Source organism: Stegodyphus dumicola, chromosome 7, assembly GCF_044657685.1.
Source record: "Stegodyphus dumicola isolate Sdum_Otavi_A_Nest chromosome 7, ASM4465768v1".
In the NCBI taxonomy this organism is placed as follows: Eukaryota; Metazoa; Arthropoda; class Arachnida; order Araneae; family Eresidae; genus Stegodyphus; species Stegodyphus dumicola.
Window position 1 is genome coordinate 147,533,264 of NC_140774.1, and position 24,969 is coordinate 147,558,232.

Sequence of the window (24,969 nt, forward strand, 5' to 3'; positions counted from 1 at the left end):
TTTCTATGTTGAATTTACTTTGTTTTAATTATCTTAACACATAGTCATTTGGAGACCATTTTTTTATTCTAAATTGACTGTAATAGTTTTATAAATGTTGCATAAATTGTTTTATACTTTTCCACAATTGATTATGTGACATATTCTCCTTTTCTCTACTTTCAGTCTGATGAAGTATACCTTGAAGCCCCACTTCAAAATATTACATATGCTCCTATGTGTTTAGAAAAAGTTGCTTTGGAACCTTCAGCCAGTTTTTCAGCACGCCAACTAAATTCAGTAGAAGACAAGAATGGGTATAATATGAAAAGAGTTGGCTTTTTTAAAAAAATTTAATTTTTAATTAAAAAGTGTATTATTGTGTGCATAAAACAATCAGTGTAGCTAATTTTAAAAATTTGTTTGTTTCACTTTTTTCCCAAATTTTTAATATTGTAGAATACATCCTGTTTTTGGAGAAGTGAATTGCTTGAATCCTTTAGATAGCAGACAATATTTATTTTGTTTAACTCCTAAACCTGAAAGCCAAATTAATGCAAAGCTACTGAAAGGTATAACCAGCATTGGAAAGTTGGATATTGTGTGGAGAACAAGTATGGGTGAGAGAGGACGTTTACAGACATCACAGTTAGAAAGAATGGTAATGAGTTTTTCTTTCATTAAATTTTGGATCTGAATAAAGAGATCAGAATTTGTTTTGTTTTCATACTAATTTGAATCCAGTTATAGATATAAATACTTAACTGGAAGAAAGATAGTATTATTGTTTTTAATTAATAGCAGGAATAGTGATATGTAGAAATTTTAGGGAATTAATAATCTTAGGGCTCAAAAATGGAGTCTTCATAGTTCTAAACTTCACCATTTAATAATTGCATCCATTTAATAAGCAGTTAAATGCTTTCATATATTTAATTCCCAAACAAACTTCAGTCTTTGAATTTACTATTCAAATCATATATTAAAATTTGCTTTCTTTTAAATTTAGTTTGTTTAATAATACTGAACAAAATGTAATTTACTGAGCTCAAAGGGAATTAATATAAGTTAATGTATTGAAGAACTCATTGTAGTGTACTCAGTTTCACTTAAAAACATATGCATATCCATTTCTATTTTGGATTAAAAAATTATCATATATAGTGATAATAAGGTGTTTATGCGAAGCTTGAGGGATATCAGTACAAGTATGTCTTATCATTTACTGCTATCATAGTTTCTACATTAAAAAATAAAAGGCATATAGTAATATACTGCATTTTGTGCCATTTCTCCTGTAGCATGGCAGAAAACTTGTGGTGGTATTAAAGTGACCTGGTCTTACAATTAGTGGTGTTAAGGTGGCACCCAAAGGTGTTGAGTTATTGCCTTTGGATCAGCTAGTTGTGTTGATTCACTTTCATTTCCTGAAATCATGTAATTGTTATCTTTGCTTTATACATGATGAATCATCATACTGAAAAATAGTGGCCAGTATTTTCAGACTTCTAGCACAAAGCAGGCAGAATAGAGTAGTCTAGTACAGTATAAAATTTGAAATCTAGGTGTACAGTAACCAAACCTACAGCCCACAAATAAATTTGTTTTTTCCCTTTTTAGAATTTTCTTTCTTTACAAAGTCTATGAATGGAGTTTATGATATTCAGTAAAAAGCAGGTGAAACTGAAAAGTAATTTTTCTGTGGTTTAACTGAGATTGTTGCATGTCACTGTCAAAAGCCTGCTGGCTAGGAACTTACACCCTCGCCAATGGCAGTACATTCATTTACATTGGGCCCAGTCATAATTTTCAGCTTTTGAGTGTGGCTGTGAAGGGGTTAGCATTTTTCTATTTGACCTAAACAGTAAGTAAAGTCCTAAGACATATTTGTTTTGAATGGGAATGTTGTTGATATTTGTTTTCTGTTGTTGTCAGAGTAGTGAAAAAAGTATAAAGAGTTAAATTCTGAAGATTCTGCTGCTTATAGCTTAAAAATGATGTCAGTATGCCTGCCATTCTCTTATAGAAATCCCAGTTCTTATGAATATGTTGTGACTACTGGCTTATCCATTATTGCTAATAGATTGCATTATTTGGTGATATTGTTGGAAATGGTCTGACAAAGTATGTAAGTACCTTTTCTGATTAATGGAAATTTGTGAAGTGATAATAAATGAAATTGATGTAACGCAAGTTTGCTGTTGCGATGACAGTATCTCAAGCATTGATGAACTAATGGTTTGGGAAATTCGCAACATTGTTTAAAATCCAGAATCTATCTCTACTGATAGTGAAGAAAATAACAAAGAGGTTGAGAATAAAAAGATTTTGATTGACAGTTTGGTGGAAATTCTCATTGTGGCACTTGAACATGGAATTTTATAACTGAACAAAAAATTATATATATTGAATAGAATGTATTAGCACAAAAAAAAAAAAAAAAAAAAAAAAAAAACCCGTTTATTAAAAGAAATATTTCCTGAAACAAACAAATATTAAACTTTTTTGTAAATTTTGATTCCATGGTCATAAGTACTTCACTCACAACTTCATAAATACATCTTCATATATAACTATTTAATATTTTTAATTTTAGAATTTCTACACGTCATCTTGGTAAATTTGAATTATTGATCTAAAATCTGGAATTGCCAGAGTTGCCAGACTTCTGAATCTCAAACTTTGTACTGTAATTGCAACCTGAAGTGATCCTAAATATATCTTTAAAATGATAATAAGTTCTTGTTCTTGAAAAAGTGTTTTTAATGCAAAAATATGGATGAAAACAAATATATGCCAAATGAATGCATGTTAGTTCAGAAATTATTTAGAACTTCTGTATAGTTTTTAACCTTCTCTGTTGTAATGCAAATCACTTAAATTGAGTTACAAAGTAATTCTTTCTTATACTCTTTTTTGTCTTTTTTTTTTTTTTTTTTCATACATTTTACTGTGAAAATTTAAAATTGCTTACTTATACCTTTAAAAAGCATTTGAAGCCTTCTTCATTTTTTTAGTCTGTTGATTTTTAATGAAATTTTAAATCATATTATCATGTGTTTTTGTAAATGTGCAATAAAACAATAAACTTTTATAGATTTTTAAAATTTTATCATTTAAATAGGCCCCTGGGTATGGAGAAATTCGAATGGCTGTGCATGAAATTCCTAGCATAGTAACTTTAGAGAAGCCATTTCCTATTACAATTAAGATTACAAATGCTTGGTAAGAGTATAACATTTTATTAATTATGTAATCTTTCTTATATTTTTGTTTTAATTTATGGCAGGCATATTTTAAATGATGGGTTTTAAATTGTTTAGATAGAATTTTCTTTAAAAAAATTAACATTCAGAAGGGTAAATTTTATGCATCATTTTCTGGTTCCAATTTAAAAACAATTGCAGTTAAATAACCTGATAAATGATTGTCCCAAATGTAATATAATTTGTAATTTGAGTGCTTTAAATATACATTCAAACCTGTTTCTCTGCAGTCTCTCTCTCTCTCTCTTTTTTTTTTTTTCGTGTGTGTGTGTGCAGTTGTTTATATGTGCGATTTTATTTATTTATTTATTTATTTATTATTTTTTGTGCGATATATGAAAATTTCTATCAAACTGAAACATAATTGATGAAGTTATCAATGAAATCTTGTATATCTGGATACTGAGACATACACAGATGTCTAACAAAACGGCAGTCGCCACAAAAACTAATCATCAACTACATGGTATCTAAAAAAAGTCAACTCTAAATGAGTGCAAGGTAGTATCTCTAAGTGAAAAAAGCAAGTTTGAACCAGTTTACCACAAGAAAGTTTGCATATTGTAAGACTACAAAGAATAATGGTTATATGTTTTGAAAAGTTTTGTATCTGTAAAATAAGTACATATGTAAATAAAATCTTTTAAAATGTTCACATGTGTATTTTCTAAATCAGGTTCTGAAAGGTTTAGTGAGATTCCAAGTAGCCGCCGAGCCCTGTGTCTTGATTTTGTTTTAAAAAGCAATTCCTAAGGTTCTTTTGTAAGGTTTTTGAAATATTTTCTACATGAGACTTTTTTAGGCGATCACTATTTATCACATAAAAAAATACTTTTTAATTGCATTCCAAAAACTATTTTTCTAGCTAGGTAAGTTTTGTGTGATTTTTTTTTATGCATTTTCTTTTATGCAATTCCTAACCACGGCCCCCAAACAGATTTGACTGAAGTGTATAAAACTAGTCTAAGAAATAAATCTTTTTTTATAAGCTTAGTCAGCAAGTTTGTCAGCAATTTTTAAGCTGTTTCCTGGTGAGCTAAGTGAAAAAAGCTCAAATTTTGCACACACACTATTTTTTTATCATAGTACTGTGTGGTAAAGCAAGTTTTACAAAATTTGATGATTTTTAAAAATTTAATCTTGAAAGGATTTTTTGCTTTGTTTAATAAACAAAATAAAAATTTCAAAATTTCACCTTTAAGTAGGCAGGAAAATTTTTTTTAAATTTTATGAATTTATTGAAATTTAAAAAAATTTTATGAAATGAAATAGCTAAGCTTGAAAGTATTTTTTACATATAGCTTTGTTTAATAAATAAAATAAAAATCTCCAAATTCACCTTTAAATAGGCAGGAAAAAATGTTTTAAATGAAATTTATATGAAATTTTAATTTTCTGGTGAATTTTTTAATATCACTTGATATTTTTGTATGTTTGATATCCATTATTTTAAAATTTCAACCTCTAAAACTTAATACTAGAGTATATCTGGTACTTAGATATAATCTAAAAGTATATCTGGTATATGATCAGCTGAATATGCCCAACAAAACTCTAATAATTTGGAACAATACCTTTGGGAAGTTTGAGCTCATAACATTCTAAACAGACTTTCTGGTAAAATTGGAAGGCCAAACAAAATTGTAAAAATCAACGGAAGCCTTTTCTGAGGGCGCAGAAACAAAAAGCAGGTCCAATTGTTTATTATCAGTTCCTTTAGAATACCATTGGAATGATTGGCACAGATTTGGCAGAATATGCATGAACTTTCATGGTTCATTTAGCCAACTTTCATGGTCAACAGAATAATACATAAGTACCCAAATTTGTTCACTCTCTTTTTAAACAGGAATGATATACAAAATATAACTTAGTCAATTTTCTTTTCTTTTTTTTTAAATATATATATATATATGTATATGTATATAAACAAGCTATCAGACTAGCATAAGTTACTTATCAGTCTGCATATATACCAAATGCAGTAATTTATGTAAGAAAAAAGTTTATTTGCAGAAAATCAAACATATGTTGCTCTAAATGTTTCTGGTATTAAGTCAAACATGCATAACATAAAATCCTTAATAAATTGAAAGAAAAATAATTTAACATACAGTTTAATGGGTGAAAAGATATTAAGTAAGAATCTTTTCACAAGTCATCTATAATTTTATATCATGAATGATAAAAGCTTGGGTGCCAGTGCTGAAATCTAATAATTAATTGCATTGCAATGTCAAAAGTACAAAACGTTTTTTGTAAATTTATGAAGGCCACCCCACGCTAATATTATTCATGATATTAAATAGTGGAGGAATTTTGTAAAGAGGTTTATTTAATATCTTTGTGTTCCTATTAAAATATACGATGGGTTATTTTTCTCTTTTAACTCGTTAACTTTCTTTTCAATTTTTTAATAACGGCTTATTTTATAGAAACCTTTTTTTTTTTTAGTTTATTTTTTTATTTACTTTGTTATAACTGAAATGCATACATAAACAATAATAGCTAGATTATTGTTACATAATAAATAACTTATCTGATTGTGCAACATTCAAATATAATTCTTTCTATTGTGTTTTTTCTAATATGTTTTCTTGACTGAATCTGTGTTGTTTTGTGTAGACTATTAGATTATATTTGCTTATTGGATTGGATTTTGTTTATTATTATTATTATTATTACTGTCATTAGAAATTACAGGTTTTATATTTGAAAATCATAACTTGAGGATAACTCTCTGAGTTATGTAAGTAATATGTTTTGTAAATGTTTGCGTAACTTGAATTTTTCTTAAGATGAATTTATGAATTACTGCAATATTTATTAACTTTATTAATAATATGTATAAGTATGTCTTTAAACATATTTGCTAATTACTCATTATTATTTTATAAATGAAACATCATGCAGCAGTATTTACTAGAGCATAAGAATATGAAATTGTATAAAAAGAATGCAGAAACAAACACTGAAATAAAACTTTTCGAATAAAAAAATCTTGTGACAACTAATATTGCTCTGCAGTGAAAAACTTAATAATTTGTACATTTTTTATTGTAAATCTTTTCTTATGTGTAATATTACTTTGTGAAAATTAGTTGTTTGCATTTAGTACTGAAGTAAATTCATGATTTATAATTTAATTAGTTATTAATATTTCATTGTAAATTCTTCAGTGAGCGTGCATTAGATTTGGTTTTGACCCTCTACAACTCATTCAGCAATGGAATATTGTGGCAAGGTGTATCTGGTCAGAAGCTTAATAAATTAGAGAAAAATACTTTTACACTTATTCCTTTGGAAGCCACAGCTGTGAGACCAGGACTCCAGGTGATTTATTTTAAACTTAATCTAATGTATTTTTTTCTAGAAAAGTTTATGAGGTGTAACAATTTAGTTCCTGGAATGGCCTATGATATTAGTTGTGTTGAAATCATATGAGTATTCATGATTTAACTTGTATAAAAACTTGTGCAGTTTTGAGCTAATAGCAGCAAATGTTATTTATTGCTAAGCTGACAGCTATTTGTGTATGCACTTAGGCATAAAATTTGGCAGTTGAAATATATGGCAGCTTATTAATATCAGATGTTGAGAGTGAAAATTAAAGTCTCTTTCAAAATATTAGAAGTAGTATTTGGTAAAGATACCATGAAAACATCAAGCATGTTTAAGAGACATAATTGATTCAGAGATGGGTTTGAAGATATGATGGAAGATCTTAATTCTCTTACTACTTATCCCATGATTTCCACCTGCAATGTAATTTTATCCTCTGTTTAAAAGTGCATCCTGCCTTTACCCTGTTTAATCATTGACAATGCATTTTCTACAACATTTATACTTTTAGTTGTGTTTTCGTCAACAGATAGCATTATTATTGTCTAAATTTTCATATTTGAAAAAAGTTCGCTAACTGACTTTGAAAATACTCTCACTGTTATTTTCTTCATCTTCTGTATTTGCTGTTATTGTCACACTGTTACTGTCACTGTTATTGTCACACTTCCATTTTTTTATATTCTCACTGTTATTGCCTGTTATTTTTTCTATTCAAAATATGACTTGCCGGAAACTTTCAGTGAGTGATAGAATGTATGTTCCTGATGACATTTCTGATATTGAAAGTGGTTTTAGTTATTTGATGTTATCTGAAACATATTGTTATTTCTCAGACTCATCTACAAATAGTGATGAATCTCAAAACGATTCAATAACCATCCAGAATGTTTGTATCTGCGCAGTCACTGTGGAATATGTTTGTATTTAAAAAAAAAAAAAAAAAAAAAAGCATTTCATTACAAAAATTAAAGCTTCTGGAATTGAAAATGCAAATGATTGAGCAAAGTATCCAAAATTATTCAGATGGAGGTATATGCGATACACCTGGAAGACCTAATGCAACTCTGAACTCTTTGAGAATGACAGTTCATCATTTTGCAAGCCACATTCCTCCTAATCCCCTAAACTAGAGCCTTGCAGACAGTCTGCTGTTTGTTGCACAAAAAAAAAAAAAAAAAAAAAAAAAAAAAAAACTGCAGCTGGCAAAGAAATTCACTAAGAAACATGAATTTGGTGCAAAGAATGTGAAGTAGGACTTTGTCTAGAACCTTATTTTTAAATTTACCACACAAAACTGAATTTCTAGGATAATGCTTATAAATATTAAATATTTCCATTAGTACACATACTTTACTTTTGCATTTTGTAATGTAAATCATTAGCCTGGTGGAGCATGTCACACAGCAGCACCACAGGTCTGGGGTTTGACCCTGGGCTGGGCAAGGTTGACTCAGCCTTTGATCCATTGAGTGGGTTGATAAAATGAGTTCCAAGTTTGCCTGGGGACTAAACACCAGGGGCCCTTAACAAGCTGACCTCTTGTCCTGGGTATATATACTCATGCACTCTGGGGCCCACGGCCAAGAAAGCTGATATCTGGGCACTGCAGGCTAAGGTTCAATAAGGCTTTTGTGCCACTGAGTTTAGTTAAGTAGCGTAAATCATAATTTAATAAAAAGTTATTTTTCAAAATTTTGTGTTTATGTGATTACTCTTAAAATAGACTTTTGTGAAAGTCTAGTCATATGCACAAAATTTGCATAAAAAAATCTTGGTTACAAAAATTTGCTACTTTTTTTAACTCTCAAATACATATAAATTTGAAGTATGTAATTTTAAAAATATGCAATTTTTGAAGCCATTTTGATTTAAAAAATTGAGCAGTAAATTGTTAATAATGGGCAAACAAGCTATAAATGATAACAGACATATCGTATTTGACGGCATATAAGATACACTTTTTTTCCTAAATTTGGTCTCAAAAAAGTTACCTGCATCTTATACGTGAAGGTATTCAATAATTGTTTATTTGGCTTTTACGAAACGTGAGAACTAAAAGAAACCACGCTATTGAAACTTTTTTCCCTTGTGTGTGGCCGTCTAAATAAGGGTGCATCTTATATGCCAGTGCGTCTTATATGCTGTCAAATACTGTAAATATTAAGAAAGTGAAGGGAGTAGTATAGTCTAATTAATGCTTAAATGTGAGATCCATAGCTGAAAAATTAGAGGTGTATTAGAAAAAAACCGAAACTATTTTATACCTAATGCAATGTAATAAAGACTTAAGTAGATTTGTGTCTGAGTCATACTTACAATCAGAGCGAGCATTGGCATTGATGCAACTGGTGTGCCTGCACACTGTGTAGCAAAATTTTTAGAACTTAGGTTGGGAACTACAGAGAATTTGTTCTGGATAGCAAAAAGTCTAATGCCAGTCTTGCTGGCAGTATACTCTTTGTGAGAGATTTTCTAGCCAAGGAACTCTACCTTTCTACCCAATAAAATCACCATACCCGTTAAGACTTAAATTTCTGTGATTTATGGTTGTTTCCAGAATTTAAAGCTGCCTCAAATAGATGAAGATTTTCTATTGTAATTAATATCCAACAGAATATGAATTGGGTACTTAGTAATATTCTGGCAAACAAATTCTTGGTCTGCTTGCAGAAATGTAGAAATCATCTAAAAATTATACTGTATAAAGTGTAAATGATAGTGTAATTATAGTATACAAGAGGAGTGCTTTGGAGCTGAAACTACTTACTAGTGCACTGTTTCTTGTAAATATTTTACATGTGTATGCTAATAATTAAATAATAACATCTTGCATATGTTTATAATCTTAACCTGAGCATTGTTGATTTTCAAATCAAAATTATTTCAGCTCTGTATTTAATTATTCTGAATTTAATTTTATCTGAATATTTCAAATAAATCACTAGAAATAATTATAAATCCACTAGATTACCATTCTACATGTAGAGTAAATTTGGTGCTGTGTATCTGCTTATGCAAGAAGCCATATCTCGTTACAAGAAAATTTTTGTAAAATTAAGCAAGCTATTCATTTGCTGTATTTACTTACTAGGAAAAACAAGGATGACAGAATTCAAAGCTATGGATCGTGTTGAAAAACTATTAGGCTCTATGAATAAACTGACTGAATTTGAGTTTAGTGACATAACTTTGTGTGTCATTTGCTAAACTGTCAGAAAGAATATTGAATCTATTATATATGTGATGAGAATTCATAAACAGAAGATTAAAAGTTTTTCTCCCTAAAGAAAAATTAAAAAATATATCGAAATTATTATCCAATTTATACATTTGTATTGGAAAGTAGAAATTTGATACTGCATGCCGATTTATTTTCCTTTTTTTTATAGCATGTGGAGAAGAAATGCAATTTAAGATGTGAAGAGAGGAATGCAATTTTGTAGGAGTTTATTGGGAAGCTCTGAAAATGAAATATCTAAGCATGGTATTACACAGCTATTGATAAAAAACATGATGTGTCAGCCAGAACTGTTTTCTAGGATATGTTCAACCATATAACAACTTGGGTTTAGGATTAATTAATGGCATACAAGCATTATGACATTGAGATGCACATGCCAACATAGATTAACTTATTCAAGTGTTTTATACTTTATTCATTTGTTAAATATTGAAGGGTTTTTTTTTTTTTTTTTTTAAAAAAAGCTCAGAAGGGCTAATAATTTTGTTTTGGTATTTTGCATTAATTCACTATAAACGGCAAATCACGTTTCAAATTGTTGCCACCAAATATTATTGCCCTGTGTTATATTTAAAGAAATTAAATAATGAAGAATTTGCATAAATGTATGTACGAGGGCCATCCAGGAAGTAGATTACATTTCCGTCTGTGTCCGCTAGGGGCGGGGCTAGCGCGGCCATCTTGGGGTCAGAGCGTTGCGCAGCTCAGTCTGCATCTAGCCGTGCTAGTGAGAGGTTCGTGCTGTGCTCCGTTCAGATACTGTGACGGTTTGAAATGTCTGCGTTAATTGAAAATCCCGCGAGCTGCGAGGTGCGCTCAGTAATAAGGTTTCTGACTGCAAAAAACTGTAAACCGATAGAAATCTATCGGCAGCTTCGTGAAGTGTATGGGGACAACATTATCACTGAAGGTGGAGTGCATCAGTGGGTCATAAGATTTCAAAATGGCCGAACCAATGTTCACGACGAAGATCGAAGTGGGAGACCCAGCATAGTGACCGCCGAACTTCTCGAAAAAGTCGATGCTAAAGTCCGTGAAAATCGAAATTTCACAATAACGGAACTTTCTTTGAGTTTTCCACAAATTTCCCAGCAATGAAGAAGTGGCTGGCTATGCAGCGTTTTGATGACGACGCACAGCTGCAAGAAGAGGTAACGAAGTGGTTGAAGGCGCAGGCGGCCGAATTTTTCGACGAAGGAATTTCCAAGCTCGTACATCGCTACGATAAATGCCTTAATTTGTATGGTGACTATGTAGAAAAGTAGTATTTGAGTGTGGCTTTCATCTGTATATAATAAAATTTGTTTCCTATACTTTGTTTATTTTTTTATTCCAAAACGTAATCTACTTTCTGGATAGCCCTCGTATGTTTCTCATATTGTGGTAAAACAACAGTATATGAGCCATCAAATTTAAAATGACATACAGCTCCACCCGAATATGGGCATCTGGAATCCCGAATTTGGAATTCATTTTATTATCAATTTCATATTTTGTAACTTTTTTACAAACTTTTGATTAACAAAATCAAGCAAGCAATTGCAACACCTAATGGGGGGGGAAAGAAAAAAAAAACATTTTTATCACCAGCGTGCGAGGCTGTGTATTGGAAATTCTAAAGATATACTCATTTAAAAATTATTTTACACTGTTGCTGTTAAATTGAATTTTATGGTTTTAAGTGTGAAGAACATAGTATTTAATAAATAAAGATAACACACTAATGAAGAATCTGCATGAATGAATGTATGTATCTCGCATTGTAATAAAACAATGGTACCTATAGCCATCAAAATTTGAATAACATAATCCTCCACAGAATATGGGTATGAGGAAGCCCTAATTTGAATTTGAAATTTGTTTTATTATCGATTTCATATTTTGTAACACTTCAACAAATTTTTTATTAACAAACTAAACAATTGCAAGTCGAGCAGTGGCAACACTGTACGGCGAAAAAAAACATTTTTATTTCCAGCGTCTAAGACTCTCTATCGGAAATTCTAAAGATATGCTTGTGGTGTTGAATGTGTACCACTATTTAGCTAGATATGTTCAAGTATCAAAATTAATGTTACATGTGCCCAGTGGTGGCTCGTAGCTAAAATTATTCGGGGTGCTGTTCCAAAAAATTTTAACCTTTGTCTTAAAATTGTGTAAAAGCAAACAAACATGTATAAAAAGAAAATTTATTTTGAAACTTCATGAAAACTTACAAGAACAAAATTAAACATTTCTTAATTACTTTAACCTAAATTGTTACAATTCAATCTTTATCTATTCATTTAGAAATGAAATCCATTCTTGTTTTAATTTGCACGAAAAGATCAATAATTTTCTCCATGATCTCTGGATGACAACCAAGGAAACTTTTCTCTATTGAAAGCACTGTAAGTGCATTTAGTCTTTCCGAATTTATAGTGCTTCTTAGAAAATTTTTCATTCTTTTCAGTGTTGAAAAGCAGCATTCTGCCTCTGATGTAGTCATGGCAACTGTCAAGAGAATTTTTATGAGTTTCGTAATTTCACTAAGAACATCATCTAGATTATTTTCCAAGATAAATTTCAGTAGCTCAATTAATTTGCAGTACTCGTGAATATCAGACCTACAATAGAATACTTTTAGTTCAGTTTCAAGTTTTTCTTTATCAATCACTAGCAGCTTCGCTGTCAGCCTTCGCCTGGCTTTTAAATGTACCGGAAAAATGGCTGAAGGAAATACCAAACGTTAAATTTAAAAACTGCACAGAATTTTACTCTGCAGAAAAACTTCATAAAAAAGTAATTACGTATAACAAAATTACAATGAAATAAACAATATCCCTTAATACAAATATTAATTATCCTAATAAATAAATTAACCAACTTCCCTTTGCAAAATCTTAAGAACTCAAATGGTATAAAGGAGGTTAAGAACTTTGTTTCCTAAAAAAATCACTCAAAACTTTTCAATATCTTAAAAACAGTGAAATGAGCAATAAATAACATAAAAGAATACAAACAATTCTGAAAAGAAAAGTATAATTAATGATATTTTATCTTATATTTTCAAGAGAAAAAAATTAGGTGCTACTTTGGTAGACGGTTGCACGGATTTTTGGCGATTTACATTGGCGCAATTGTTGGCGCGATTTTTATAGTCATCAGACATCCTGAAAAATGCTGTTTTTATGTATTTTACGCATATAGTAAAGTATTAGAAACTTTAAAAAAATTAATATCATTAAAAATAATGAATTAATTTTTTGTTGAAAACATTGTTTTTTAAGATGGCTGGCAAATGTAAATAAATACATTTACTAAGAGTATAAAATGCTAAAGTAAGGTTAAATTATTACTTTCATATAATAGACTAAAAACACTGCTATAAAAACATTGCGCCAACATTTAATTGGATTAAAATATTGCTTAAATTGAATATCGAATTAAAAACATCACACCAACATTTAAAAGAATTAAAATATTACTTAAACACTTTAAGTTTTATAGGATTTAATTATTTAACATTAAAACATATGTGGCAATAAATATCTCAGGAATTTTTGAAAACATTGTATTAATTTTTTAATAAAAGTTGAAGTATACAATTATAAAGTAAAAGAAAATTATGTACTTACATTTTTTTAAAGTATTTTACCTCTCGCATATTGATAAGTACCAGAAAAAGAAACGATCTTCATCTGTGATCCACGTCTCTCGCACTTCATTGTAGAAGCAATTAGCAAAATTTAAAATAAATTTCCTTTGACACTATTAACAATTTATGAATAAACACTTGATTTGGAAAGCCAGGTTGGCTAAAATAAGGTCTCAAAGGGCAATTTTTTTTATTCCAATACCAATAATTCTTGGTAATTACCAATAATAACATTCATATTCGAAATGGACATATCCATTCCATTTGAAATCTGAGGAATTCGAAGAGATGAGTAATAAAATTTTAAAATGGCACGGTAATGCAGAAATATTCAGTAACTAATAAGGGAGCTGATTACACTACGCATAGAATTAAAATTATTTAAATAATCATTCATAATAAAATCATTTTTAAAACAAATGCAAAATTAAATTGTATTTTAATATTTAACAGCCATAAATAATGTTTAAAACATTAGATTAAATTTATAGATATTAATAAAACCAATTACGTTTTAAGTAAGGTGACATCATTGATTACATCATCCACAACATAAAATTATATAAAATATTATAAACAACAAAATTTTTATTTCAAATAAAAATGCAAAATTAAATTGACTTTTAATATTTAGAAGCCATAAATAATATTTAAAACATGGAATTTATGCATAATACAACACATTATTTTTTAAATAAAATGACAACAAAGTATCGGTTACCATAAATAACTTATCCAGCAATGGGTTTACCATAAGTCGTATTACTCGCCAATAGAAAAATTGCCAAAAGCCGTGGAACCTTCTACCAAAGTAGCACCAAAAATTACAATGAAATAAGCTATATCCCTTAATACAAATACTAATTATCCTATTTTAAAAAATATAACCAACTTTCCGTTGAAGAAAAAAAATCATGTAAAACTTTTCAGTATCTTACAAACAGTGAAATAAGCAAAAAATAACACGAAAGAAACTCAAAAAACAAAAAATTCCGGGCAGAATTTTACTCTGCAGAACAACTTTATAGAAAACATAAATAAAAATGTATTACATATATAAAAAATTGGCAATGAAATATGCCAATCTTAAAAACAGTGACATAAGAAATACGATGAAAAATTGTTGCCAAACCCATATTTCTAAAAGAATGAAACTATTAAAAATGATGCGATTTCATCAAAAATCTATCAACAACAATAAGAAAGGAAAATTGTTGCCAAAATCACATTTGTAAAGATGTAAGATCTGAAAAGTGTACTCGGAAGCTTCATTTCAAATTTTTTTTTAAAATGCAAAATATTATCATTTTTCCAAAATTCTTTTTGTATAAGCAGTCACAAGGATGAAAGTTTAACGTGTCCAAAAATGAAAGAAAAATAAACTGTACATTATTTAAATATAAACGTTTTTAGAAAAAATCCCGTTGAAAAGGTGTTAAGCTAACTTTGTTAAATAAATTCGTATTTAATCGATTTATTGAAACACAAAATTTATTTTAAGTTCGTAAAATAGAAAAGTGCCTACATTTCATGACGATGTGAAAATGGAGTGCGTAGAGTAAAATCTCGCTTTCCTATAGCCCATTATGTCTCAAAATGACGCGATTTCGTCACAAAACATAAAATTAAAAAAATTCGAATTCGAATTTCGAAAAAAATAGCTTTGTGGTGCACTGGCTCTTGTCTAGATGCACCTATGTACCAAGTTTCGTAGCCGTGGGTCTATTAGCTTACGCGCAGCACGAACGAAAGACACACACACACACAGACAGACTCTTTATTTTATTATATGTAGAGATTAGATATGCTTCAGTGGTAAGTACTATTTCTTCTGTAGGATGATCATTCCTAAAACTAGTGAAGCATTTTTTGTTGAACCACTTAGTAGCTGCTAAGTGTTTAGTGGAAGAATATCTGTCCATTATACAGTCAAAAGTCGTTAATTCGGACACCCATAATCCGGAATGATCTATAATCCGGACCTCAAAGCTAAAATCTTTCTGCGCATGCGCCGCGTTGACGCATGCGCATAGGGGTTTTACGCGTGCGTGCAAGACATTTACGACTGTGCGTTTGCGCAAGCGCAGAATACGTTTTCGCGTGCGCGTTTAATGTATAATGGACGGTATAAGCTCTAATTATCTATTTCAGTTAATGTTGATGATTGCGTTGTTCCTTAATCTTCGAATTGGATCCGGCTTATTATTTTTTGCAGACTGTAAGAGCAGTTTTATAAAAGTAAGCTTGATTATGTCAAATAAAATTTCCGATGCTGGAGCTCCCAAAGGATCTAGAAAACGAAAGTATGTTTCGATGTCCATCAAACAAAAAATGGATAAAGCCATATCCTTTGTTTATCTAACCATTCCGAAATCTGTTTATCAATTTTACGCTGCTCTGCACGCGGGGGGGGACGTCGAGGCGCGCAATGAACTGGAAGTTGATCTGTCAGCATTATCGTTATCTTCAGGGCAGATGTTTTTATTTTATTCGGCTTATAATTCCTTACTAAATGTAGTATTTAATCTCGATGTACTCCGTCTTTGATATGATTTAAATCAAATTCCTCGTCATTATAAATATCATGAATACAAATCAAATAGTTTTCTGGTTGCAATTTTCTAATTTCGGCTATGCGTAAGGTATGCTTTACGCACGCGCGCGTTGAAGGAAATGTTTAATAAAGTAAACAAATAAATATTAAGCTTCTTTTTTTGTAAATTTTGATACCCTTTAGATCATAATTGCTCATTATTTTATAAATTACGGTTTCATATTTTTAATTTTATAATTTCTGCATGCCATCGTACCAGATTTAAACTGATGATCTATAATCCGGAATTGCCGAAGTCCCGACGAGTCCGGATTAAAGACTTTTGACTGTATCAAAACATATAATATCACATATTTCCTTAGCTTCTGCCATCAGTATCCTTGAATAATTCTCACAATACTTTGAGTTTCTTAATTGTAAAATAGCAGTTTTGAAATTTGTTATATATTCATTAACTTTAAACACACTAATTTCTCTGGATTGTATTTGCTTGTCATTGCTGTTTCAACGCAAGGCATAATGTGATAAAAAAGCTCTAACCAAAATTTGAAATTATCATCATTTAAATATTTTAAAATTCCTGTTGCTTCTGCAATAGTTTGATCTGCATTTGATGTTGACTGAATTTCAGTAAGGCAATTTTTTAAAGGTTGCAAATTTTCATGAACTCTGTTTATGGTCCGTTTGTTAAAGTTCCACCTTGTGGAGGAAGAACTTGGAATGCTAACGTCCATATGCTTTTTTAGAATGGGCACATGTTGCAGTGATCTTGAGAAGAATGTTGGAATAGCAAGAATGTTAGAAAAAAATATTTTCGTATTTCATGAAATACCTGCTGCATTTTTCATTACTTAATTAATTTGATGTGCATAACAGTGAATGAAATGTGCATTAGTATAAACTGCTTTTATTTTTGCTTGAACTCCTGCTTTTTTGCCTTTCATGGCATTTACACCATCAAATGTCTGAGCTATCAATTTTTGTTCATTTCCCTGAAGGATTATCTCCAATTGTTCTAAAATACATTTTGATATGCCATCTGCAGTTTGATTTTCTGGAATAAAGAATCCCAGAAACGCTCAAATATTTCTTCATTCAATACATACCATAGAACAAGGACCATCTGAGTGTGTTCCGAAACATCTGTTGTGTCATCAGCCATTAAAGCTACAAAAGAAGCTTTTCTAATTTCTGTCCTAATCTCCTCATGGTATATTTGAAATAGGAAGTCAAGTATCTCATTCTGAATGGTCTTAAAAACACCTTTGAAGACTGCACTAGTTTCTAAGTGATTCTTCAAATCTGAATCTAATTTAGATGCAAAATTTACTAATGCTCTAAATAACCCTGGATTTACTGGATCGTTTTTTTCATCATGTCCACGTAAGGGAGTTTCAAAGTTTCCACAAAAGAAAATGCAGTCTATTATTTTGCACAAAATTTCACGGTTCTTTTTAACCTTTATGTTATGCTCATTGACTGAAAGTCTATATCCTTCACTAAGTTTCTCCATAATACTAATGGTTCCTAAAAGTGACAATTAAACTACATTATCAACATGCTTCTTTGACTTCTAATGCTTTTCAGTTTTTTCTTTCATTTTGTTTATATTTCTGAAACCATCTTTTGTCCACATTACATCACCTCCAAACAGCAAGCACAGGAAGCAAAACAGAGCATGTTTTACTTCACAACCGCAAAGCCAACTTTTCCATTGGTACCATTCAGAATTGAAACTATGAATATATTTCTTGTTGTTGCTGATGCCTGGCTGACATATTAGAATATGAGGTGTTGAACTACCTCTTTTCTTAATTGTAACTTTTTCATGCAGAAACATCTGTGAAAATGAAAGCTGTTGAAGTTCACTTACAGTCACAGAATTTATAACTTGAGGATGCAAGGACATGGTTAAAGTTTTCTGTAAAATAAAAGAACCAAAAAAGCAAATTAAATAGAATAGCTGAAAAATAATCTAATCAAGAATATGGTGTATGGTTTTTAAACACAGCACATGCGGAGTAAAAAAAAGAACCACCTCCCAACGGCACATTAGATTTGGCACTGCAAGAGCGACAGTGCTATTCTCTCTCCATCTTGCTTTCTGTGTGCACATACGCAGAACAGCCAAACACCATGCCGCTGGAATGTGAAGTACGCAGTTCCATACAAAGACTTTTGTACCTTTTTCATAAGCTGGGGCATGGCTACTGACATTAAGCTTAAAGATTAAATATTATAGAAGTATATAGAAAGAATTCAAGAATAAAGGGCATGTTATATTAAATATTAAAAATGATAATAAGTGGATATAGGAGGTGCTGCAGTTCCACAGTGCTTGTTACAAGATGTCACTGCATGTACCCAAATACTTGCTGGCATAAAACTATATTTAGTACATCGTGTTTTAATCCTAATATATAATTAAATAAAATACTTCACTTACCCCAAAAATGACATAAGCCTTTCAGAATCATAATTTCATTTCCATCAATTCACTTTATTTAATTACTTAAGCACACCTTTAGATATTATCTGGATTAAACAAACAATAGGAATATTATAGCACAGCCTCACTGTGCAGCCTTTATCAAAATGTAAAGCAAAACACTAATCTAGAGTCATCATTGACTTTCTTGTTGGAATCATCTCAAATAGTTCATACACACATTCCGAATGTTGCTTTACACACATATAGCCGTCTATTTCTTTAAAAATCATTTCTATTTTTAGCACGGATGGTATCTCTGTTACTCACAGTTTCATTCATAGATACGGCATGAGCTCTTCTCACCACAAGGTAATAAACCAGATTGTAGTAGAAGCAATTTCTTGAGGAAAACACATGGTAACCGAAATACTTTAGGATACATTAAGTTTCAGCAGAATTAATTTTGATACTTTCATCATTTGCAGCCAGCACCTCTTTTTTTTTTACCAGCAATGAGATGATCTGCATTCCATGTGCAAGAGTGCACGGGCCACAGCCCTGAACCTGTGTTCACGTCGTAGTCAGGAAAGGGAGAAAAACCTGTTTGGCGAATATTTATTACCACGTATAGCTCTGCAATTCCAATTAATCTTACGATAGCATCAATGATGATAAACTCTGTGGTGTGAGAAACTTTCGTTCTCACAATGCTCATTTTAAAATTATTTTTCAATATTCCTGATGAGCTGAATTTTTTTATTTGAGTGTGAAGAACATTGTATTTATTAAATAAAGGTAACATACAAAATATTAAAAAATTCCCCCTTTGGACGTAATTTAAAATCTGGAACCTTTCAGATTTTCTTTCTTTTCTTTTTCTTTTTTTACTTTGCAGAAGGTCATAGAAATGCACTATGTAAGTTGGGGGCGAAAATAATTATAAGCTGCTGCCTTTTAAAAAGGGCAGTGTTTTGATCTCAAAACACACCCTCAGAATTCTTAGCTTGTGCCAGAGAATTCATTATTGCAGCCTATTAAGCAATAAATAATTCTTAATTTATGTAACTTTACATTACAGGTTAAATAACTTGTAATACGACAGTTACATAAATACTTATTGTATTTATTCAATTGTGTCGTACTTAATGAATTATATTTATGTCTTGAAAATAGTGATAGAGTGGGGGGAAAGACACAGCTTTTTTAAAATAGAAAAATCATTACAATAAAAAGAATTTATGTAAATATGGCTATCATTTCAATACAGAGGGAGTATGTCAAGATCTAATTAGTTCATTTTTGACAACATATAACATCCATTTTTGGATTATTTTCTCTTTGCACTGATGTATAAAAAGCAATCAGGAAGTAAAATTTTTTTAAGAGTCCAGGGGTTATTTATATAGGTGCTAAACACGTTGACTGCCGCGTGCATTTGACTTGGTTTGCCCATGATGCCAACTTGAAATTTTTATTGTGCGATGTATATTATGTTTAAATATTATCTACAGAAGATAATGTGAGTTATATAATCATGCTTAATGCATTTTTCATGGTGTGGGGGGTCATCAGTCAACCCCAAGGCGCTGTAGACCATTATTGTGATTTATAATTAAAATTTTTACGATTTATTATTCAAAACAATATAGTAACAATGGTACTATTTAAAAATTTACCATTATCTATATTTACTCTAATTATGTATTTTACTATTGTTTGTGTCGCTGGTCACCGGTGGCACCCACGATGCTGTAGCCAAGTCGAGTGCCGGTCTCCGGTGACCCCCACGGCAGTCAATGTGTTAAAAGTACTGTTTCAACATAATTGTTTTAAGGAATTTTTAGAAGCTGTATTATGTGATTTGTTTATATTTTCCCCTTTAACTTTACTAGATGGTTTCTGGGATCAAAATTAAGGAAATGTTTCTGAAAAGGATATACGATTTTGATGAAGTTGCTCAAGTATTTGTTTCTTCCGAGATGCCATCTACATGAAAGATAGAATTTTTTAGGTATGTACTGAAATTAAAGAAGACTTATGTTCCTTCTTAAATAATTAAGTTATATGTTAATTAGTTTGGTAATGATTATAATGTATCCACAATAAACTGTATGCCAAAAATAAATTTTAAAATTTTAATGGCATTCATTTGAAAATAACAATAACTAGCTCTTCTCCCCCTGCATATGGCAATAATTTTCAGGAGGACACTGTGAGAAAGTACAGTTTTGTATCTTTTTCATGATCACAATGTAAAGGCTTTGCTCTTGCCATTTGTTAGAGACAGAAAGTTTCAGATATTTTGTAGATTTATTATTGGGGTTCATTGGAAGAACTGTCGGGGGGTTGGCTTGAGAGAGAATTTTTAACTTAGCATTGACCTAGCATTATTAATCATTTTTCACTCAACTTATTATTTGGTGACATGGGAGATTTCTTTTTAGGTTGTTTTGGATAATAAGATCAGATTTTATTTGAACTTAAAGGAGGAAGAAGGAAGTTGACCTCCCCCTCCCCCCCCCCCTTTTTTTTTTTTTTTTTGATGGAAGGAGAAATGGGGAAAGATTTTTTTGTTGTCCCTGTGGGCCCTGGGCTTCCCACGTCAAGCACTGAGAAGCCATTAAGAAATGCAGCTCCATACTACTGAGGGCTTTCGCTTGCTTCACTGGTTGAGAGTCCCATTGTCTTGACCAGGTGGAAAGTTGTTTGAGTACTCTCAAGTCATTTCTAAAATGTTTCCGATATCTCCACACTTGAGGAACTGTTTGCTACATTTTTGGATGTCAAATCATTTGTATACATTCATATAAGTCACTGAAAATACTGGTTGTTCAAGCTGCAGAAGTTTAGGTCGTAGTTATCTCAGAGGCTCACAAACTGCAGAGGGTGTTTACACATTTTTAGAATGATTTTGAGAAGAAATCTTTTTTAAAAAAAAAGCAAGTATTTTGAAATAAAAATTTCTGACAGCAGATTATTATTTGAAATTAAAAATATTGTCTACTGATTCAGAAGTCAAACAACAAAAATTGTCAACTGCTTTTAAATTTAGTCTTATTTCAAATGTAGCATGTAAAAAAACTGTGGATTGAAGGATATTTTTTGCAGTTTCCAAATTGAAATATTCCTGTTCCTTAATTCAAACACAAAATGAATTGCATGGTATTAAAATTTAGAAGTCCAAAATAAGTTACATTATTAATTGGAAAGGGAAAAACCATCAGTTGTTCTACATAGAAAGAAGACATCAAACATACACCCAAAAAAGTATTCATTTGTATGTTTCTAAAGTTAAATCGTTGGTAACAAAGCAAAATCCAGTTATGCAGAAATTAATTGTAGAATCTTTAAATACATCTGTAACAGCAATAAATAAAATAATAAACCAAGGTTTACAACTTAGGAAAGCTAAAAAACAATATTCAGCAGCTTTTGACAAGGCATGTGGTTCAACACAGAATAATTTGTAAATCCTTGTATGAAAACTATTTAGCAGGAGTTAAATGGAAATACATTGTGACCACTGATGATAAATGGGTTTACGTAGACTGCAACAAAAAATGTCTACTTATTATTGAAAATGAAAGGAAAAAATATCAATGCAAAGAAAGTTTCAATAAAGGATTTATGATTGATTCAGAATTCTTTTACAATTGGAAATTAACAGTAAGAGTGAAAGAAAATGCTAAAATCAACTGAGCATATTATCAGAAGAAGTTTTATCTCTGATACTTACAGATGAAGTTCCATTGTTTTATTCCTGGTGTCTTTTAAAGTGTGAAACTTCATCAAGACAAAGCAACAAGTCATACTTTAAAAAGTACCAGTGCATTCCTTGAAAAAAAAAAACGAAGACTGATGCAGGTATTGCGTGTATACCTTTTCAGTGTATTCCTGCAAAATCCTCTGATGTTTTACCTTTGGAATTATTGTGCTCTTTCTAAACACAAACCCACCATGATTGATGGACTGTAAAGTAGTGGAAGAAGAATGGAAATCAGTACTACTAGAAATTATATGAAAAGTCCTATCATGTAAATCATGATGTAGACTTAAGAGTCCAAAAAATTGCTATCAAATGAAACATTTAAAAAGATACTCTTAACATTTTAATTTAAATTCCAAATGCAATGTACTATTAATGAGTGTGTTTTGCAAAGTAGAAGGTACCACTGAAATTGTTTAGCTGAATTGATTTATTATAACTTTATGTGAACTGGTGATTGATTTTTAAACATTAATTAAACAGCCCTGAAATGTTCTAAAAGTGTGTAAATACCTATAAGGTATTTCTCCCACCTTCTTAGCATGCCTTCATGGTATAATGGTCAGCACCCTTGCCGCTCGGGACGTTCGAGTGCCAGAGAGAGCATTTCTCATTTTTCATGTCTCCTGCTTCGAAATAACCTAATGTCTCTACACACCCTCTGTAGATCAGAAAAGCAACAACACGTGTATTGATGATGTGAATTTCCTGTGAGGATGGTCCTTTCCATTTCTGAATTCCTTGTATTGTTTTAGACTGAACAATTAGGCCAGTGAATTAGATGCACTTTTGTTTTATCAATAATAATGAAGCATCATTTTAATGTTTTAGAAACTTGTTTTTTTAAATTTTAATATGTGAAACAGAAATTTTAATGTGTAAGTTATTATATATTTGTTAGGCTTGGAAAGCACTTAAATAAGGAATTTTGTGTAACAAAAAGAGTTAAAATTTGCTTGCTCTTATTTGAAAGAGCTAACTGTATGTCACTTAACTGATTGTTTAATATCCTACACCAGACCTAGGCTTTACTGCCATTAGTCTGTGACATGCAGCAGAATAAAATTCAGAAACATTTAAAAAAAATACAATAATTTTTGACAGAATTAGCTGTTGTCTTGTCATTAAGTCTAGAACAAGTGTCCAAATTGTCAATGTACATACATATCATCAATCACATAACGGGCAAGTTGGAGGGTCTTCTAAACCAAATCTGTGTAGGTGTTTCATGAGGTAGTCATGTCTAGATTTAATCTAAAGTTAATGACACCGACAGGTCTAGGAAATCTTCCCCTTTCCAGAGTCCCCATTCTTTTCTCAAAGATGAGCTCTACATCTAGCTTCAATGATTCTCTTAGCACTGTGATAACAAACAAGAGGATTGGATTGAGAAAGGACAGATCCAGCCTTGGCCAGGGTGTCAGCAAACTTATTACCCGTAATTCCAAAATGACTGGATCCACTGCAGAGTAACATTGCAACTGTTATTTATTAGAGAATTTATCACAAGCTGACAATTTAGAACAGACCCATTGTTTGAAAGTATGACTGAAGAAATTGCTTTAATATTGGCCTGTGAATCAATAAATATCACAATGTTCTGATCATCTCTTTTACTGATTTCAGTCCAGGCCAGTTGGATAGCAGCCACTTCAGCATCATAGTTGATACAATTTGCACCAACAGCTCTGTTAAAGCTAAAGTGCCAAGAATAAATTGCTGCAGCAGCATTACTATTAGCCCTTATAGCAGAACTATTGGTGTACACATGCAACTAGTTGCAGTGTTGGAAATCTTTCTCTAATAGTGGCCAAAGCAGCCATCCTCAATTCTGTCTCAGTATAGGATTTTTTACTAGCTGGCAGAACCAAGTCTAAATTATTTTTTGTTGAGTTCAAATGTCTTACTACCACCAGTCTCAAGCACTACTACTTTCTCTTTAATTCTATAAACAGTTATAATTTCTAGTTCAGTTACAAAGTTCCATTTTTCAAGTCCTGTAATTGCTGTGTCGAAAATTCTGACTAAATTGTCAATCGAAATTTTTTGTTTTCAATAACTTCTCTGTCACTTTCTTCACTATGGTTAGCAGTATTTCCTGCATCTAGAATCATACTAAAAATTTTGCCGTCTGTTAACTGATTGATGATTGGGGCACTGTCATCTCAATGAAAATTTTCTGTTATATCATCTTCATCTATTACTGCTTCTCCACATTCGAAAACCTTCAAATTTGCGGCTACCTTCTTCATTATTCTCCCCATGAAATATGTTAGCTGGATATAAATTATGCCAGTCACTTTTTTAAACTATCTGGTGACATATCCTCCTGCGATCTTCCGATGCTGCACACAGCAAATTTATGCTAAAATATTTTTTTAATTCTTGAATATTCTTGCCATTATTCAAGAAATTTAACGTGGACTTTAAAAATGCTATTTTATGTTTGCATTTCAACGTGCACACTATTCCAATATCCATAGGCTGAATGATGGATGTACAATTTGGGAGAAAGAATAATACGGATATACATTAGCTTTCACTAAGACTTAAAGTGAAATATGAGTCGTACAGTTGTCTACAATCAGGACAATTTTTGCGTCATCAGGTAAACCAACCGAATTCAAATGTTGACGAGCCTCAGGTATGAAATGATTTTCAAACCAATTGCTCATTAACCTTTTAAGGACGGGCGCCCCATATACGCATTCCCTAAAAAGTGTCTCTTTAATCCGGGCGTCCCATCAGTA

The 24,969-nt window shown here is 31.0% G+C and overlaps 2 protein-coding genes across 2 annotated transcripts in view; one reads left to right on the forward strand and one right to left on the reverse strand.

Annotated features, from left to right (window-relative positions):
- LOC118185820 (trafficking protein particle complex subunit 13) overlaps positions 1-24,969 on the forward strand; it is a 67,131-nt gene that overhangs the window by 38,439 nt on the left and 3,723 nt on the right. Inside the window, exons 8-12 of the mRNA XM_085820893.1 lie at positions 166-296; positions 439-640; positions 3,104-3,204; positions 6,425-6,578; positions 20,346-20,464. Of these exons, the coding sequence (XP_085677019.1) occupies positions 166-296; positions 439-640; positions 3,104-3,204; positions 6,425-6,578; positions 20,346-20,447 (690 nt within the window). The 3' untranslated portion in view covers positions 20,448-20,464. The remainder of the gene's footprint in view (positions 1-165; positions 297-438; positions 641-3,103; positions 3,205-6,424; positions 6,579-20,345; positions 20,465-24,969) is intronic.
- On the reverse strand, positions 12,046-18,987 carry LOC146996546 (uncharacterized). Its single transcript, XM_085820894.1, has 2 exons — positions 18,469-18,987; positions 12,046-12,540 (listed from the first exon to the last, which is right to left on the reverse strand). The coding sequence occupies exons 1-2, from the start codon at positions 18,497-18,499 to the stop codon at positions 12,113-12,115; spliced, it is 459 nt and encodes a 152-aa protein (XP_085677020.1). The 5' UTR covers positions 18,500-18,987; the 3' UTR covers positions 12,046-12,112.